The 20,533-nt window shown below is 39.3% G+C and overlaps 1 protein-coding gene across 2 annotated transcripts; it reads left to right on the top strand.

The window, feature by feature from the left end:
- The first annotated feature begins 2,285 nt into the window (after positions 1 to 2,285).
- smpd2b (sphingomyelin phosphodiesterase 2b) lies at positions 2,286 to 15,005 on the top strand. Of its 2 annotated transcripts, none has more exons than XM_049585095.1 (11): positions 2,286 to 2,516; positions 6,424 to 6,535; positions 6,638 to 6,734; positions 6,919 to 6,995; positions 7,485 to 7,578; positions 8,419 to 8,508; positions 8,598 to 8,680; positions 8,897 to 9,029; positions 9,893 to 9,997; positions 10,128 to 10,305; positions 11,675 to 15,005. In XM_049585095.1, the coding sequence occupies exons 2-11, from the start codon at positions 6,486 to 6,488 to the stop codon at positions 12,109 to 12,111; spliced, it is 1,344 nt and encodes a 447-aa protein (XP_049441052.1). In that variant the 5' UTR covers positions 2,286 to 2,516; positions 6,424 to 6,485; the 3' UTR covers positions 12,112 to 15,005. The 2 variants fall into 2 exon arrangements, with proteins under 2 accessions (XP_049441052.1, XP_049441042.1); XM_049585085.1 differs by having other exon boundaries at positions 2,286 to 2,525.
- The last annotated feature ends 5,528 nt before the right edge of the window (positions 15,006 to 20,533 follow it).

Here is a 20,533-nt window from a genome sequence, read left to right as displayed (position 1 = left end):
GTCCCCTGGGGTCGCGGGTGTTGCACCAAATTCTGTGACCTGATTAGAAGTTTTCCTTGTATCGCTGCTGCAAATGTTTTAACATATATTTATCCTCTAGCAACCTGCGGCTCCAAAGCCACAAGTGGCTCTTAAGCCCTTCTCCAGTGGCTCCCTTTGGCTTTGACAGAAAATTATATGGAATAAATAACCGTTATTTTTTTTAACGTTTTAATTTTCATTTATTGTTGCAGGCCTAAAGTGATTCTTATATTCTTTAGCTGTAAAAAAAAAATTGTAGCCTATGCATCGATTTAAAAAATATTTTAACATTTCATCAACTAAAATGTGTGTCATACGTCTGTGACCTGGCGCTTTTTCTTCTACAAACATCATTTGCGATGGCTACAGTAGTCTTGAGTCTACCTTGCTGGGCTAGCTGTGGATTCCAAATCCAAAAAGGGGAAAGGCTGCATGGACAAATTTGTTTGCTTTTACTGGCAATACTGCACAGTTTAAGTACCAAATAATCAAAAACAACCCACTGCAGAGGAGCCACCTTGTGATAAAACATATTAATGAATGCTCATTTAGATCTGTTAGTAATGTTGATAGGCTAAATTTGACGTAAAAGGCTGTGTTACCTTTATTATGAGGCTCAAATATGTTTTGCGGTTTTCTTTTTTGGCCTAAAATGGCTCTTCTGATAGGAAAGTTTGCCAACCCCTGCTCTAGCATCATCTGAAGGGCCAGAGAGTTTGGTATGTTGCAGGCATGTCCAAAGTCTGGCCTGAGAGCCAATTGTGGCCCACAGACAGATTTCAAATGGCCTGCGACTTGTTCCTTGAAATACAGTATATGTGGCTAATCACGCAAAATTGCTCAAGGAAGTTCACTTTTTTTTCTGTATCTCACAATGGCAGCACTATCACACACAATTTGTAGGCATAAAAAAAACAAGAACTATGCAGGAGGAACTAAAGTGTCTTCATAAACGGACAGGAAACAAGCAAACCTGCCAGCAGACGTTTCCTGCCACATAGCAGACATTACGTTGCTTTTAGAAGCACCCTACAGGTGTATTGACATCAAGACAAAGTAGCTTATGTGATAAAGTATGATAAAATGTTTGCAGTTGGAATTCATCTTAAATTCATAACTAGGTCAAAGAATATGGTGCATGTACAACAAAAGTACATGTACTGATGTCCTGTACCTGAGTGCTATTTTATATACTTTTACTTTACTTGGGTATTTCCTTTTTCTATTACTTTATACTTCACCACAATTCAGAGAAGATTTTGCACTTTTTACTCCACTAAATCCATCTGACAAATATATTGTAGTTACTGGTTACCTTTCAGATTAAAAGTACAGTGCAGGATTTTCCTAAAAGAACAAGGTACAGACTAATACAAAGATAATCCCTCTCACGCATCACCCATGTGACACACTAGACGTGTGGCTGTGTATTTACCTGCAGAGACTCTGGCGTTTGACTGTATTTTCTCCTTATTTTGCTGTGTGACATTCCTGAGCACAGCACGCAGGCGAAGTCAGGACTTAAGTTAAAGGTAGGGACCCGGCACAGACTGTAGGGCATCACCATGGGTGGATTATGAGACAATGGGCCCTGAGCATAGACATGCAAAACACTCCACCTCCTCTCCTACACAGTTTCTGTAGTTTTGTGTCTGCATCTCTTTGTGGTCTGTTTGTCTCTTTGTGGTTATTTGAAGTCTCTTCCTGGTTGATATATGTTAATTTTTCTGTGTTAAACAGGCAAACCATTTAATGCATATACAGGTCCTGTTTGTGCATGTGTGTGTATTACGGGCCTGTGTGTATGACAACACGATTTACCCTCGGGATTAATTATCTTCTTCTTCTATTTACACTCTCACACGGTAATTTATAATAAAATAATATTTACAGGGGGCATTTAAACATTTTACTGATAATATTTGTTTTCTTTTACTCAAGCAGGGCTTTGAATTAACGACTTTTACTTGCTTTTGACGTTTGACTGTAAGAACTTCATCTCCCAGTAGTCATTGCGGCCGACGCAGAATCAAGCCGGAAACTACAAAATAAAATCGAGTTTTTAAAAAATAAATTAATCACAATTATTACCAGCCCCATTAAAATGTAATATACACATATGCTCAGAGAGTTCTGTCAGTAAATATCAGTGACTGCATGTCTATTGCATATACCGAAGTGACATACAGACGCGACTAAGTTCGTGTTTTATTTTGAAGGACAAATACAACCGGATATCATCACAAATATTTTTATACCTCTGCTGAATCCACGCCGGGAGGAAAATCACGTAGGAATGGAAGTGTCCAAATACCGCTAAATTACTGCTCGTTATCTGACATGCTGTCAAACCGACTATGATAATAATTAACTCGGACTACAACAACAGCTAGCTAGCTAGCACGCTAACAGGAAGTGTTTGGGGTTTAAAGCCCAAAGTAACGTTACGGCACACACGGTGAAACGGTCCACTTAACTTCAGCTGACGTCAACAGGTTCGTGCGGTGAGTTGAATTACCTGATAAATAAATAAATAAATAAATAAAAACAAGTCAACAGAATCCGGAGCTGCTTAGAGTGACAGAGACTAGCGTTAGTCAAGTGGCTAACTTGAGTTGTTTAGCAGCTGTTGTCTTAACGGTGTTACCTGTCGTCATTAACGGTCGAATACCGCAGCTAGGTGATGATGAAGGTGACTGTGTTTAACGGTTTCATCAAAATGTTAATTAGCACAGCGCTAAGATGGCAAACAAGTGTAGCATTTACCTTAGCTGAATTTTATCCACTTTGTCTCTGTCTCTTTGTCTACCTCTGCATTTCTTGCCCCAAAACATCCCCAGACAAACCGGCATTTTGGGTCACATGTAACTTAATCTGGGGTCATTTGGCGGTGTGAGATCCAGGACACATGCAGGCTGTGTACGTGACAAACTGTCGCCCGCTGTTTATAGATAGCGTCAGGAAGTTTATCCTTGTTTTGGGTTAGAGTCAATAGCTGTTACCTGGCTGTGACATCTTCAGTCTGCACACACCTCTGTGGATAAACACACAGAGATGCTTTATACAGCGTAAGGTTAATGTTTAGCCTCAGGAAGAAATGCTTTATTGTGTTCACTCTGTTTGCTTTCTCTGTGTTGACACATAATAAACAGCCAGTTTTACCTCTGACACTAAAGCCCCTTGATTTTTTTTCCCCTGCCTGGCTGCTTCCCCCTTATTCTGTCCAGACAGAGCAAAGCCATGTCAGCACTCTGTGTGCGGCCGGTGTATTGTTGCACTCCCAGGAGAAAACAGCGAATGCATTCACCTCTTTACTTTGTCTCCACCACATTTCCCCACTGCATGACACAGTGAGGCCTGTCAGGTCAGCTGAGTGTCAACACAGTATTTAAAATCACATAGCTGCTTATTTTCAGACCTGTCTGTACCTGAAAAGATGCAGAATTATTGTTTTAATGTACAGAATTCACAGTCTGTAGAATAAAATCAGATTTGTTTGCAGTTTTTCAGTTACAAGGAGTGATTTTTTTTTTTTTTTTGCTGATTTCTTAAAACACAAAGTCCAAGAACTTGAACTATACTCTGGCTCCAGTCTGCTTGGTTTGCACTTTTGACGCTTACCGTGCAGTTTTTAGTGGTAACTCTACAGGTCTAATAGCACGTGTGCCTCTCTCTGAGTCACGTGATTGTATGGTTTTTAAGGTCATAAAGTTTTTATTTTAGGAACTCAATGGGAGTCACCAGAGGCCCCATGATGTAATATTGTCACAATACCAAAGTCATGAGTGTTGTGATAACATATAGTGTGATTTATTATTTTATTATTACTACAATTTTTTTCCCCAAAGGAAAACTTTGCCAACATCTGTTTTATTTAATGAAGTAACGTTTTCAGTCTGTTCACTTCACCTCAGTCATTTTTATTGCAGCAAAATGTATCTAGTGGACTAAAAAAAGCAATCAATTTCTCGGGGTTGTGTCTCAGGGATTCACCTTGAGAGCCTTCGATGCGACAGTCTGTGTTTGTATGTTGAATTTGAGAGTATTTGGGGCCCAGTGGTTAGGCACCTTAATTCACCATCTGTTGGTTGAGGCTTCTACTGAGAGTCACCATGTTTTGTTTGTTTGTGTTTTTTGTATGTCGTACAAGTATGTTTATTAGTCTCTATGTATATGTAATGTTTTTGAGATGAAAATTAAATATGATATTTTTAAAAAAAAAATCCATTAATTGTATTATTCAAGTAGGCTACCAAAAGTTTAATTTGGATTTGCAGTATTAGGAGTTTATGTAACAGAAAATTGTTACTTGGTTCAGTGTATTGAAACCATATTGCCACACAAAGTTTTATTTAGTTATCTTTTGTATAGGGACAAGTCACACACCACAGCATTTATAGCCTGAGTTAATTTGCAATGCCCGTCCCTAGCTGGGCCTTAAGATACAAAAGACTCAGCAACAAAAAAACAAGTAACAGTGCAAAGTACAAACAACAATAAAAATACAGACAAGACACAAATGGCAACACATAATTAGCACTATAGACTAGGAAGCACCAAATTATGCATGACTGCATCACTGATTCCTTTTTAAAAACTGTTTCATTTTGAGTTTAAAGTGATCTAAATCAGGATCCAGTTTAACTTCTGTAGGTAAAGAATTCCACATGTTAATGCCACGGACAGAAAAGGCCGTTTGTCTAAATGAGGATTTACACAGGAGAACTTTACAATTCCCGTTGGCTGCTCCACGTGTTACCGAGCCAGAATCTCTGAGTGGAACCACAAGGTCACCGAGCACCTGGGAAGCCTGATTATGTAGGAGTTTATGGGATGAGTTTGAAATTGGCAAAATCAATGAAATAATCAAAATAAAACATATTTATTTTCTGAAGAACATGGAAATGCTCTTATTGCTTTCCTGTCTGAACTTTCATCATTATAAGAGGGTTAGTTATTATAGATGCTGCTTGTGACCAAGAGATTACATAGTGACTTAAATGTAAAAAAAAAAATCATAGCATGCATTAAACTGTTTGCAGCATGAAATGGGAGACAGTCCCTGATAAGTCTAAATGTATAAGTTTACTTTTGCAACCCTGTTCACCATCTTAACATGCTCTTAGAATTTTTGTATATGAGGCCGAAGTATTTTACCTCTGAGACCTGTTCGATATGCTGTCCATTAATATTTAGATTTAACACATTAGCTTCTGTTGATGACCGAGCCTGGGCAGAAAAGCAAACCGACACCACAGTTGTTTGGAAGCTGCCAGAGCAGTTTTAGCAGATACATGTATGACTGTATCATCTGCATACATCTGAAAACCTGCTCCAACACCTGACTGTGATAAGTCATTAATATATAAGATAATGTTGGGTACATACTACACAGTATTGGCCTGATTATAGCCAGACGCAGTGTGTGTCATAGTAGACGACAACTGACGCCACGTCTGGGACCCCCCTATGACAATTTGAATTTGAATTCCTTTTTTAGTTAATTTCTACTTTTAATTACCACAACCACAGAGGCTCCCAGCTTTATTTGAAACAGACTACATTATATGCGGGAAGTTATTTATTATTCCCTCTGTATTTTTATATTTTTACTCTTTATCCGCTCCCGTTTGCCTTGATAAAGTTAGTGCATTGTGCCATCATTTCAAACTCAACACTTCCTGTATCTGTAAAAAAAAAATAAAATTAAAAGCTCACTATAACTTCGGTCGAGAGAATCCCTTCTTTTTTTAAATAGGATTTTATTTTGAAACAGTTCCTGGAACTTGTTGTGGAGGATTCAGTGATTCAATTGTAGTTCCTGCCATCTGGTGGCACTTTTTACGTTACTACAACATCATTTTGGCTGGGACATGAACAGACACAGTGACTGAAATAATAGTAATAATGATAAAAATAGGACAAGAATAACGTGATGACATCACACAGATCGTGAAAGACAACCGGGTATGATTGGTGTGGAACATCGTGTGGTGTATCATGTCTGTCGGCCGAGTCACGGCATGAATTTATGACTCCACACTCACCTAATCTGACATCATGACCATCAGAAAGGACAGAAATATCATGTAGTGTGAGCCCAGCATAAAAAGAAGGGGACCAAGAACAGAACCCTGAGGTACTCCTGTTCCAGTCTGTAAAAGAGAAGACTTCAGAAGAAATATCATGGAATATGCTGTATTGATTTTTCCGGTGACTAATATGTGCATTGTCAAAGATTGCTTTTCCTTGCTGTATTACTCCCATTATTATCACATGTGTATATGCTGGAAGGTTTTGTGCATCCAGACATGCCATGTAACATTGGGAAACAAAAAAAACAAAAATTTACTTGATTAACAACTTCATTCTAACAACAGCAATTTGTGTGTTTCCCATCAGGAGCTGTCCCAGTCATCTCATCTGATCTGAAACACCATCATCACATCTACTGATCTTCCAGCATGGCTAACACAGACTCCGTCAATGTGCGGGTTCTCTCTCTGAACTGCTGGTCAGTGGCTGTGGTTTGCGTGATTCTTAATGCACTGGGCTTTTTTTGTCCTTATACATGGATGCAAAAACAGTGTCCCTATTTTCTCTGTTTCTTTCTCAGGGGGATCCGCTACCTTAGCAAACACTGTCCTCAGCGCTATGCCATGATTGGAGATATGTTGTGCAGGGAAGAGCATGATATTGTCTTACTGCAAGAGGTTGGTGGAAGCCATCTTACAAAGTTGTAAAGTTGCACAGTCACTAATCTGATCCAGCTTGTGTGCTCTGTAGAATTAGGTGTTTTCTTGAGTTATAAATCTTCTTGTAAACTTGTATGATCAATATAAATAATGCAAAGATGGTTCTAATTTTCAAGTGACGATCGATTTATTTTTCTTTCAGGTGTGGAGTGAGAAAGACTATCTCTCCTTGAAAAAGAAACTCGCCTGTTGTCATCCTCACTCTCATTATTTCAAAAGGTAACCATGGTTTCCTCATCACTCAAGGTTGCTGAGCAGTCTTCTCTGAACCCTTTACCTCTGGTCATCTTGCAATCTCTGATTAAAATTCATGAGGAAGTTGTCATATTTTCAAAAGGCTCCTGAAGTGCCCCTCTGTCAGAAAAATGTACTTGCATGGCGTTGATCCAAAGACCCCAAACTTAACTGAAGCCTGGGCAAGACCTTAAGGATTAATTCATGCAGCTTAATTCGTTCTTGACCTCCATACCAAAGCATGAGACGGCCCTACCTTTCTAATCCCCTCTGCAGCTCACAAAAATGTCAACTCTTGTAGATAAGTTCTCACATCTACTGCAGATAATACATTCTTACTTTAGAGTAATGTAGATCTATATGGACACCAGGGATGTGACGTGTTTCTTCAAACATTTAGGTCCTACTGAAGGTGGTGTAAAGTGTGGGAAACACAACTTCTGCTCATGTTCTGTTTTTGCTCTCATTCTCCAGCGGAGTCATCGGCAGTGGACTTGCCATTTTCTCCAAACACAGAATCCATGATACATTTCTTTTTCGCTACTCACTGAACGGTTATCCCTACATGGTAAGTCTGTAGAGCCTGAGACACAGATAGTTTTGTGCTGTACGTTTCAAATATGGCTTGAGGAAAGTGAAGAAGAGTAAACATTTAAAAAAGAGCCTCATTATTTGCCAAAACGATTTATTCATGTAGCACTTTTACACAACAGTTAGCAAAATTTCTCCTAAAAGACGTAGAAGCAAGAGACGCATGGTGCAATAAAATGCAAATAAGATTAAAATAAAGAGCCATTGAACAGACGAATCAATGGCAGTAAAAGGACAGAATTAAAACAATTTAGAAAGGCATTAAGACAGTGTCGTTCTAAAACAGTGTGTTTTAATAGAGTTTTAAACAAAGATAAGGAGCGAGTTCGCTCCATGTCCTCCAGCAGTTTGTTCCAGAGTTGAGAGGTGGAGACTAAAGGTCAGGGGCCAGTTGCACAATACACTTCAAGTTAAATTTTTCCTTATAGTCCTGGTTAAGGTTCCTCAAAATAAAATCAGTTGCAAAAAAACACCCATAAGCCTCCCCTAAGATTTCCTTAATATGTTCACTTAAGTATTTATGGTTTTCTCCTTGTCTTGGTTCTATACTTAAGGAATTCCTCGACCGTTGCACAAAAGGCCTTAGCAACTAGGGATGCTCCTGGCGACTAATTTCCCTGAAACGAAAATTTTAGTTAAGACTAGTTGACTAGTCCAAAAAAAAAAAAGGTCTCAAAAAATCTCACTGTAAAACATACAGGAAACCAAGGGTGAGTGTAGAGAGTGGATATGTGATTCTTTAGAGTTACATCCTCTCTTTGCAGAATAACATACCTCCTTTTCTCTCCTAACTTATTGAATTCTTCATTATATTTAGGCTCACCATGGCGACTGGTTTGGAGGTAAAGCTGTTGGGATGGCTGTCTTAAACATTGGCAGTCTGACTGCAAACGTCTACGTGACTCATGTAAGGTTTCCTAACATCAGCTCTCAGCCTCACCTGTGTATTATATACAGTTCCTGATGAATGTGCTGTTGTCTCTGTATTGATTTCAGCTGCATGCAGAGTACTGCAGAGACAAGGACTCTTATCTACCTCACAGAGTGGTTCAGGCCTGGGAGCTGCAGCAGTTCATTCGGTAGTGTGTCTTTGTTATTTCTGCACAAAGACTTTGAGCCATAATTTGGTTACTGTGGTGTGTATTTGCATATTTTTCACAGGTGAACCTTTTTTGTTTGTATTTGGAGTTACCGAAGTGTTTAAAGCAACACAGCAGTCCCTTACAGTATTCCTAACAAGTGCTTATGTTTTAATTAAGTTAGTTGGTAACATAGTGTCTCTCTCTGCCTCACAGTCACACCTCAGCTGGAGCAGATGTGGTGATTCTAGGTGGTGACCTCAACATGCACCCTCAGGATCTCGGCAACAGACTACTGAGGTCTTACACTGGACTCAAAGACTCTTATTTAGAGACGGCTAAATTTGATGTAGGTGGTAGGTGCTGTGTGGATTAATTTGTCTGCTAAGTAATTAAAGGAGAATTTAGTTTTTATCTGGGAACTTATTCTTATAGTTTTGGCCATAAATGTGTGACCCCCAACAGAATAAGCAATTACGGAAAACGAATGAATGAAGCATCCCCATTCTCCTCTAATTTTGTCTTCTTAAAGGCTCAATTTTTCTGTTCAGCAGCTTATACAGTAAACACTTGGTTATGGCTTCTTTACCCTGTTGGTGTTGCATCCCAACACACAGCAACTTTTAGGCATTTTTCTGTTGTTTAGCAGCAGAAGGAAGTGACAAGGAAGCATCTTTACGCAATACAAAGTCAATGGAGAGCGGTAAATTGTTTTCCCCTCAGGTGTGGGCAGGACTTAATTGTTCTCTGTCTGTATTGGTTATGATCACATTTTAAGTTGTACAGTTTGTTGTATTTTGTAAGGTAAATGGTGAAATACAGGGCACAGTAACAGTGAGATGCTCTACAGCAGCACGGATGGCTCGCTGTCAGACAGGCTTGAAAACAAGTCTCCAATTAGCCACATTCTCACAACCATTTATGTTGATAAAAGAGCAAGGTCATGTATCCTAGAAGTCTGATACTATCATCCATGACACTGAAAAACATCTTTCCTGCACAACTTCGATAAGCACACTTCGCCAAGACATTGTAAAGTCATAACCAGCAGTGTCATTGTGGCTTCATGTCTCAAGAACTGAGCTAGTGGGTAAAACATTGTTATAACTGACAGAAATAATGGTCAACACTATGAAAGTGAGGCTGACTGTGAAGACTTCCTTTTAATATGTTTCTTGTTTTCTAAATGTTACAAATTGTTTTCTGTTGCAGGGGTGTGAGGACGGTATCACTTTAATAGCTGACAACCCTTTCATCAATAAAAAGGAGCTTTGTCCCTTTGAGAAGGGAATTCGGATCGACTACATCCTGTTCAAGGTGAGGGAAAGCTTTGTGTCGTCACACCTGCTGTGTTCACTGTGTATCTCCTCTTGTTTCAGTCATCAGATGAATTTATAATGTGTTTTGACTCACAAAGTGCATTTCCCCCTTTTCTTTTAATCCCCAGGGTTCTCCCAAAACGGACGTCTACTGTGATTTCATGTCCACCACCAACGGCTCCGTCCCTGATCATCCATTCCCGTACTCCGACCATGAGGCTCTGACTGCTGAGTTTAGGCTGGAGACACACACTCCAACTGAGACAGGAAGTGACAGGCAACCAAAGAATCAGGACTCTGCTGCAGGTATGTGTCATAGACAGGATACCAGAGTGGCTCGAGGGACGCCAGAGTCACTTTGGTCCAGACTGAAATATCTCAACAGTTATGAATAGATAAGTATGACGACATTTTGTGCAGACAGTCGTGGTCTTTTGAGGATGAAGCGACTGATTTTGGTGGTTCCCTGACTTTTCCTGTGAGGTTTGTGGTTTTGAGTGAAATGGCTGTTATTGAATGGATTGCCATGAAATTTGGTCCAGACATTTACAACACCTGTACAGATGTGAAGCCCTGACTATATCTGACTGACCTTTAAGGAAAGTTGTTGTCTTGTAATCTGAAAATATTAAACATATAGTAAACACAAATTATTTAGTCTCTGTAGTTGAGGGGACGGGTCTGCTCTGTTCGAGGTTGAGCCATGAACATAAATTACAGATCGCCTGTGAAGCATTTTATAGTTAAGACAACTGGAGACTGTAAACAAACGGATACATGACTCTGATAACATTTTTAATAAATAGGCATCAGCTCAAACAGGATGTGAGTGCTTGTGTGACTTCCTGTACAAACCGAAGGCCGCTGGAAGCTGTCCGACCTCACCACGGCTTTTTGTTACCGCTTCCTGCTGCTGCTGCCTGATCTTGTCCACTTTCCAGACGAGGCACAGTTCATTTTGAACGAGCCCATTGTCACTGTGAGCACGTCACCCCTCCCTAATCAAAGTGCTGCTAAACTTTAATCCCCATTCGAAATGTATTTATTTTCTCTAGGTGAGGTGGGGTGGAGCTCGGCAGGATTTTGATAAATATGTCATGTATTTACATTAATATCTTGATGAGTTTTTATCATAAAAGCATGACAGAAATATTGACAGAAACCTATTAATTTACACTTTCCAATGTGTCCACTGCAAAATAATTTGATATTTTTACAAAAATGTTATTTAGATAAAACATAAAAGTTTCTAAATTACTCAGTCACAGCAGAGATAGAGCGCAAAGTGTCCAGCCTCTCCTCTAACCCCCACTATTCATACAAAAACGACACGTTGCTGTCGTACTTTAGGTTTTATATAGGCACATCTTAGAATATGAATAATATGTCCTTTAAATAGCGGGAAGAGACTCTGCTGTCAGCTGCATCGGACTGAAACTAGCAACCACAGTGCTGCGCTGGGCGTAAGATAGGTCTAACTGTGACCCAATAGGGCAAATAATAAGAATAAAGTTATCAGGAGAGCAAGACCCTGTAAAAGCACACCAAATGTACTGATGTAATGTCAGCTACAGGTTGTAGTATTCTCCTTTGGCATCATCCTGCAGAATGTCTGAAGTAAACCATCAGTCAGCTCTTGAAAGATCTCTGACTTCCTCTTTGTCTCTTCACTCAGTCATGTCTTCAGTGAAGGTGGCCGAGCTGGTGGACATCGTGACAGAGGCCCGTACAGAAGTCAAAGTGGGTCTGCACTGTGCTGAGAGGATGCGCTACACAGCCACACGCACCGGAGTGATGGGCTTGGCTCTGCTGTTCCTGGAGCTGGCCATCGCCGCCGTGCCCTGGTTGGCCCTGGGAGCAGAGCAACCTTTCCCTCGTACATCCTTCTACCTGCTGGCCGCATTGTGCTTCGCCATCCTGCTGACCACCTTCCTGCTGTACATCTTCTACACAATGGAGCTGAAATCTCTTCAAGGGGCTGAAGACCAGATGAGACTGGCTGTAGGAAGTCTGCAGGAGAAGCTCAGGGGCTTTCCTTTGGCTCAGCCCCACAGCGCCCAGCGGAGGCCCCCAGAGGGGCATGAGCCCAGCGCTTTTGACCCAGAGGAATAAAACAGGAGCCAACTGGGTCAAAGTGGGCTCACTGGAAGGAAGCCTTTGAAGTGAGCTTAAAGATGGATGTTTGAAGGAGGCATTTATCCTCTGAATGTGTTTTATGCTCTTGAGATTAAGTACTGCTGAATGAAGGAGTTCTTGAAGGACGTTTCTGAAAGTCGTGCAGGACACATGCTTTGACCTTTTTTTATACTTTTTATATACTCGTCTTTAGCCTTTTTTTACCCCTAGACCTCCCTCTATGCACCTCAGCAAACACGCTTCCTGTTACACAGTGTGATACATCTGTGCTACTGCTGTTCTTAAAGGTCACGAACTTGACCGTTTGTGTTTCTTAAGCATGAGGTCTGACCTGCATTCCACCCACCAGTAGTTTTAGTGGGACCAGTTGTTTCTGTTTAGAATTTCATGCTTCCCCTTTTGCGATTTGGAGAGTCCACCAAATAATCATAGATGGTCCAGACAGCTTGCTGCTTTACTTTAAGGTCCAGTGTGTAGGATTTAGTGTGTTTTTATTTAGTGTACAATCACCTGAAAATAAGAGTCGTATGTATTCGTTACATTATAACGATCTAATTATTTTTACATAGGGAGCGAGTTCTCGTCCTCGGAGATCGCCATGTTGCACCACCATGTTTCTATGGTGGCTTAGAACAGACAAACCAAACATTAGCTCTAGACAGGGCCAATCGTGTTTTCGTGTCAGCCACTGTAGTGAGCAGCCCTTCTGCGATGAGCCAAACAGCGTCGGGAAGACACTGATTTTTAATGTGAAACTGCTTTATTCAGTGTTTTTACCAGTTTAAATCAATGTTTGTTCTAGAGAGGAGGAGACCTCTGCGGTAATTCAGCTCCCAAAAAACTCCTGAATGTCTGGATCTTAAGTTATCAGAGTAAAAATTAGCAGGTGCTGGGCTAGCAGCCTGTCAACGAGCTGAACTGTGTTGGTGAAACACTGATTTGTAACGTGAAACTTCTATAATTCAGTGTTAACAGTTTTAGGATCCATACCAAAAATGTACACCAAAAAATACTCAATAAGGCTTTCACCTCACCATCTGCATCGCTGATTTCTCCTCTCCAAAATGTCTGTAAGCATGGCTCAAAGTTTCTCCCATCAAGTCTGATTTTATAGATCACAACTGTTGCGTCGGATGTGGTGCTTGCCTCTTTCAGGCCTTGTTTTGTGTGTAGGCAATGTTTATAAATGAGAGCCCTGGTCCGTTTGTACTCTGCGGGTAATTCAGCTCCCAAAAAACCTGCTCAACATCTGGATCTTAAGTTATCAGAGTAAAAAAGTGAGCACACATTCGCAGGTGCTGGGCTAGCAGCCTGTCAATGAGCCGAACTGTGTTGGTGAAACAACGATTTGTAACGTGAAACTGCTTTATTCAGTGTTTTTACTGGTTTAAATCACCTGGTCCATTTGTTTCGGAGAGGACGAGACCTCTGCGGATAATCCGGCTCCCAAAAAACCTCCTGAACAATGAACACTGAAGGAATCCTCACAGGGAGTTCACGTGGCACTTAGTTGGTTGCAGTTTTTAACCTCACCACTAGATGGCACTAAATCCAACACACTGCTCCTTTAAAGAAAGAAGCCCAGTGGTCTCCACTGCACAGAGGATACACACTCCGAATGTTAGAGGTTTACATTTCTTGGTCTGTAACATTTTTTCTCTGCAGGACAGATTGTCGACAGCCTCCAGTAGCACTTAGAAACAAAGACTCTCATGCACAGGTTCAGACTTTTCAGTAGCTCCCCTGTAGGAAGAGGGACAGACTCTATCTGCATGCCTCACGTTCACTGTCTTGCACTGGAAAGTATTTTTATGTTAGACAATCGACACTCCTCTTTCCCATAACAGTGGGATTTTACATAAGATATTCATGTACTTCTAACTTTGACCTAATTTGATCACGTGAATTATTTAAAAGAAAAAACATCCTGTACTGTAGAAGAATGTAAATGCTTAATATATCTTTAGTGTGCAGTGCACTTAGCTGACTAACCAGGTAAACCACTTCCTTTTATGTAAGATAGGACATTATTTAATGATACATATTGCTGTGAGACAGTGTCATGACTCAGCAGAAAGCAAACAATGATTGATCATTTTTAAACCTTTAACCTCAATATTGGAAAAGCATTTGGTAGTTGTTCATTTCATAAAGGTAAAATAATTTAAATAAACACCTGATGTTCATTCCAACAGGAAAACTGTAATGGGCATGACTATGAAAGCAATAATAAAGACTTTCTACTCATGCTTCCTGACTGCTCTGGCTCCAGACACATGTGACAACTGCAGACATTCACTGATACACAACAGGTCTGCACCTTCACCACTAGAGAGCGATGTGAGTTCATCTGACTGACGAGCTTTACAAGGAAAAGCATGAAACACCAAACTGGCTCTTCACCAGCAATCACAGGACAAAGGTGCAAGAGCATGTGAGGGGAGGTGTTGGGCAAATTTACCAGATTACACCTACCTGCTGGCACAAGTACGCCCTCGAGGCAAGAGCACCCATGGGTGTGGTACTGTAAAACTTTTCATTTGTTCCCACGGCACAGGGTTAAACACACACCAGACACAAATTTAAACCAGAGAGAGAGAGATTGATAACTTTATTGTTCACCTCACATGTAGCTTCATTACCTGCAACAAAATGAAGAACAATAAGTTGGTGGAGTTACACAGGCATTATAAGACTGCATGACACGATGAATACATATGCTGTATGTAAATTAGGCTACACTACACGTCATGCAAATTACTTGAGGCTGTAGGTCTTTTTTGTAAACTACAAAATCAGTTCTTTTTCGGAAAAGGTTGTTAAAGTGATTTTATTGGAAGGTGAAAATAATGACACTGTGCACTTCAACAGAACAGGGTAAATCAGGAGCTGTTTGGCGTGACCTTGGCATGAAACTTGGTACATGATCCACACAGCTCTCTGACAGTTTCAGTAAGTATGTAATGTTTTTATTTCCTACTAAGTAAGCTACCTCTGTATTTCTACTTGTGCATTTTCAGCAAGAGTCACATTTCTCTCACTTGCATGATACGTAAGTGAAGCTTATCCTTACCTGAAATATTTTACCTGCATCCTATTATATTCTTTTATCCTGTTTTGGCATTGTTGCAAATTGAAAGAAGCTACTCGCCCACTCTTAACTGTTTTTTGTCTTGCAGTGTCTCCTGATAGCATCATCTTCAGACTCTTGCCAGGTACGGAGGCGTATTGTGCACAGTGAACAGGTCTGAACTCACTTATCGCTTCCTCGGTGTGATTACAGTCTACATTTACACTCTTTGTGCTACATTTCCGCATGACAGAATCTACTCTATCATGTGTGTTGATTGAGCAACATATAATTAAAGTCCTGCGTTGTGACATGGCTGTTAATGAAAGGCTGTATTTAACTTTACACAACTTTAAAACATGATGAATTGAGCTTGTTGGCTCTCAGACCTCAGGAAAGTTTCTACACCAGCAGCGGAAGAAGTATTTACTTTAGATCAGTGATAGTCAGTTTACGGCCCACAGGCCAGACAGGGTGCCAGGTGGCCTGCCAACCATTTTGTAGTTCACAAGTTGATTCACCCTCAGAATTTTTTTATTTTGTGTACTTCAAATATAAATAATGTACCAGAGTCTGTATAAAAGCATCAGCATGTTTAGCGAAACTCAAATGCCAGGGGAGGATTCCCTGGACCCCCTGACAGAGGCTTGGGCTAATTATTTTTTATTATTATTAATTATTGATGTTATTTACAGGCCTCCTGTCTTTTTGTAAAAGTGTCTCCCATGCAAAGCAAGCTGAGTAGCCATGCTGTACTTCCTTGACTACATTTAAATATAAAATAACTCCTTTATATGTGAAAGTTTTGCATTCAAAGTTTTAGTGCAGGTATTATCTGCAAAATATATTTAAAATACCAAAAGTAGGAGTACATGTCATGAAAACTGGCTGAGTATTTATATTTTCTGCAACTTGTATTCCACTGTATTTCACATGAAGATAATGTACTTTTTAATGCCCTGAAGTTATTTCACATCTGTAGATACTTTTCAGATTATGTTTTTATGATTAAGTGTTATTTCCCAGCCATCTTGGCTTGTGACCCCTTACAAAAAAGGAATCATGTTGTTATGTGTCAGACGTCATTGTGATGAGCTGTTTATTTTGCAGCCTAAATGAATGTTGGAAGCCTGTCAAGTGCCAAAGTGATAAAACGGTCTCATTTTAGCCATTTTTAAGCATCTTTCTGTCGATGTGGCGGTTTGGCCTAAATAAGAAATTAGCTCTCTAGCGCCCCCATTTTGTTTGATGAGGTTAATAATGGAGGGGTCCCCTCAGATTATGTGTGGTCATATGCCTACAAAGTTGTGTGGTGATCGGTGAAACCCTTGAGATGTTATACACCTTTATGTGATGAGCCACGCCCTCCGCAATAGTCATTGCCTTATAGAAGCTCAGTTTTAGTAAGTTTTCCAACTTTTGCCAAGAGGGAACTTTAGATATTGGTCTCTAGATTATGTTCACTGAGTTTCATGCAGATCGGTTAAACTTCCTAGGAAGAGATCGATTTTAAGTGTTTTTCAAAAAATTCAAAATGGCGGAAAATCTATATAACCGGAAGTTATGGGTTCTTGAGGCAAATTTGTTCCTCATGAGGAGAGGCATCTCTGCACAAAGTTTCATGTCTCTACGACATACGGGGCATGAGATATGCCCATTCAAAGTTTGCAATTTCAATCGGTTGCTATAGCGCCCCCCTTTGGCCAATTGATGTAATATTGCTTCATTCGCATCCTCCCATGACCCTCTACCACTGTGCCAAATTTCACATGGATTGACCAAGTCAGTGAGGAGAAAAACGTGGAACAGACAGAGTTTTTGTCATATATATAAGATATAACTATGTCAACTATGATGCACTGGTAAAGGTTAAAGTGTTATTTCCCAGCCATCTTGGCTTGTGACCTCTTCCAAAAAAGGAAACGTGTTGTTATGTGTCAGATGTCATGATGATGAGCGTTTTATTATGCAGCCTAAATGAATGTTGGATGCCTGTCAAGTGCCAAAGTGATAAAATGATCGAATATTATACAGTATCTGATATTTCACAAATAAATATAAGTCCAAGAAATTAACGCAAATTTGTGTAGCAGAACTTTTTCTCTGTCCTGCTCCATTATTAACCTCCATTCTAACTGTAGGCTGGGAACCGCTGACTGGACTGAACTATGTAACTGTATATGAAGTGGTTCAAAGAAGCTTCACCAGTTAGGCTACAGCGATTTAAAAAAAAAAAAAAACTACTTAGAGCTGATCCATCTGTATTTAAAATCTGATCACTGGGGCGGCTGTGGTTCAGGGGTAGAGCAGGTTGTCCACTAGTGTGTGTGAATGGTTACTGAGTCGCAGGTGGCACCATGTATGGTAGCCTCGACCACCAGTGTGTGAATGTGTGTGTGAATGGGTGAATGTGACATGTAATGTAAAAGCACTTAGAGTGGTCAGAACACTAGAGAAGCACTATACAAGTGCAGTTAATTTACCATAATGTCATAAACAATAAATCGGTCACTTTACTGCTGATACTTTTCTACATTTTTCTAATAATACTTATGTACTTTTACTTAAGTAGAATTTTAAATGCAGAGCTTTACTTGTGATGCAGTATTTTTACATTTTTGTATGTGTTATTAGAATTTGTTTGTATTATTGCTTTCTTTGGATTTCTGTTGAAGCTGACGCAGGTGGCTGGTACACAGTTTAAATAATGCATTATTATTTTGTTAATATGTTTGTTGAATGTTTTATTTTCCACAAGAACAGTATAACACAAACACATAATATCTAGTAACAAAAACCTCTTAGATCAACAAACATATGCCGGAGGTAACAGGAAGTTGTCTATGTCCCAGGCACAGGTTACAAAAGTTCAGGTTAAAAAAACTCCCTGTTAAATAATGGCAGAAGAATCAGGTCCAAGATAACTCAGATAAGGCAGCCAGACTTTGCAGAACTGATCTGCTTTGGTGTGTAGAACATTTGTAAGATGATCCAAAGGAATCATCTTAAAAATAAACTTCAACAGAGAGGCCCTGGTCACTAGTCCACTGTGATAGTATTTATTTTCTTGCAGCTAAAGTAAGAATATTGTAAAACCCGTTGTTAGTTGCAGCAGTTACATTTCTACTAAGGTGGCCCAGAATCAAAGACACTGGATCCATTTCTAAATCCCTGTCAATTATTTTCTTCATCTCACATACTTCAAACCAATATAATGTAATATTTAACACGACCATTGGCAGTGGGTTAAGGTCAGTAGCTTAAGGTAGTTACAACAGACCCTTGTGCACGCTGTTGTGCACACATCGACTCGTCACATGGCCAAACAGAGATTCAACACTGGACAACATCAATATTACCCAACAATCATAATTGCATCTGTGAATACATATTCTGTCATAACTAGTCAGAATATTTGACCATTCCTTGGATTACACGGCAAGATATTTAAATATTTATTTACTCGGTGAGGGTACATCGATCAAAAGAATCAAAAGTGTGTTTTTTAAAAATTAATCCAAGTTATAAATATTGTTTTAGCAGAATAAAGTGATGTTGTGTCAGTATGCTGGGTGTAACTGCACTGGTCCAATAAATAATGGCCACGCATCATACAGATGTCTTTTTCTGATTTATTGCCACCTTTCCTTCATCAGACACCATGAAAACTACAAAAAATAAAACATATAAAAATCAGTGAGTCAAAATATACATCTGTCAGTCATTTTACAGTCTCTTTAGCAAGTGTCTATAATTAGACAGGCCCAAACAATTAAGTGTATCATGCTAACATCTGTTAATAGACAGATCCCAGTCCGTGAACACAGCAACAGAAAATATCAAAAGTATAAAGGCATTTCAACAATATTATGCACAAATATGACACAATTAAAGGTACATCACCGTGTGCGCCTCTTGAACCAAGCAGAATAATGTTCATTTAGGCCGTAGCACTCTGTTCCTCTGCAGCCACACTTGGCTCTTTTCTCTGCAGGCATGTTGTCTCTCTCTCTGCTGCCTATTGTTTCCTGACCCATGATGCATCAGGTGTGCCTTTCACAAAACTCTGTTCATTTGGCCTGTGACATTCAACATCAAAATAAAACTTGCATTCAAAGGCATTGGATTTTTAACCAAACATTATTTTTAAGGTAGTGTATTTTAGTCCAGTTTTCAATTAAAATTACCCTTTTTAAACAACTTATTTATTACATTTTAACACATTTTAATGACTGTATAAATTCAAACATTGATTCATTTTTACTGAAAATATAAAAGAAACACTCCAATGAAATCTCTGCAAAACTGTCTCTCAGACAGTTACACTGGGTGTCGTGAAAAAAGTATCATAACACATAATTGATATGTTATTTGAAGCCTAATTTTTATACAAATAATAATCATACTGGTTTAAATAAACGATTTTATTTTATTTCCTGATCTCTGCTGAGCAACAGTTTTATGTGAAAGCAATTAAAGGCCTGTCCCAAATATAAGCCTGTTGAGCTCAGTGGTTTAAGCATATAATAGCCTGGGCTATTAAGTGAATTTTTACAGTAGACTATAGTGTGAAGAGAAAGAGGACTGAGGCCCCGTGAGAGCTGAAGTTGACTAGAAAGAGAACTGAGTCCTCTTTCAGATGAACTGACAATGTGAACAATGTGTTGGTCCACTTTGCGCTGCACTTTAGGGGTGTTTTCACACTTTTCACCTTTTCAGCCCTTTAGAGGTGAGATCATCATGAAACTTCCTCAGCTGATTACTTAGAATAGTATGGGGAAAAAATACATTACTGTTTAATTATGCAAATTAGGCAGTATCTCATTAAATATGTGCTAATTTGAAAATATTTTAGGAAGATAAATCTGAACATCTGATAAAGCCAGGTGCAAAATTCTTTTTTTTTATTAACATATAAGATGAAAAAAAAAATTACAGAAGGATTTAAGGATATCAAAATATACTGTCCATAGCTTTAAAAAAAATCACTTCTCACCATATTTTTGGGAATAAAATGTCACATAAATCAAGATAGGAATGATTTATTAACAAATCCCTCTGTAAATATCTTCAGAATATAGCTAGGTGTATAACTGGAAAGTCTGGTGTACATAGTTGCTGCAGAGACTGACATGTTCGACTGGAGTGTGACAAAAAACTAATTTTTGACAAAACGGCATTCAAAGATTTGCATAATAACATAACATAATACAAGTAGACAAAATGTAATAAAATAAACGTCTAAATGTATAATTTGAATGTTTTCTTTATAGCAGTTTGAAAGAATACATATTCAAGGAGTAAACTAGCCCAAAATCTCAAAATTGA

This window comes from Epinephelus fuscoguttatus, linkage group LG1 (genome assembly GCF_011397635.1).
Source record: "Epinephelus fuscoguttatus linkage group LG1, E.fuscoguttatus.final_Chr_v1".
NCBI classification, from domain to species: domain Eukaryota; kingdom Metazoa; phylum Chordata; class Actinopteri; order Perciformes; family Serranidae; genus Epinephelus; species Epinephelus fuscoguttatus.
This window is presented reverse-complemented; position numbering and strand designations above follow the sequence as displayed.

Excerpts from the sequence above, each read along its gene's own strand:
- smpd2b (XM_049585095.1), top strand. The coding sequence starts at position 6,486 with ATGGCTAACACAGACTCCGTCAATGTGCGGGTTCTCTCTCTGAACTGC. Across the intron at positions 6,536-6,637 it reads GTTCTCTCTCTGAACTGCTG|GGGGATCCGCTACCTTAGCA; the intron begins GTCAGTGGCTGT and ends TTTCTTTCTCAG. Across the intron at positions 8,509-8,597 it reads CAAACGTCTACGTGACTCAT|CTGCATGCAGAGTACTGCAG; the intron begins GTAAGGTTTCCT and ends TATTGATTTCAG.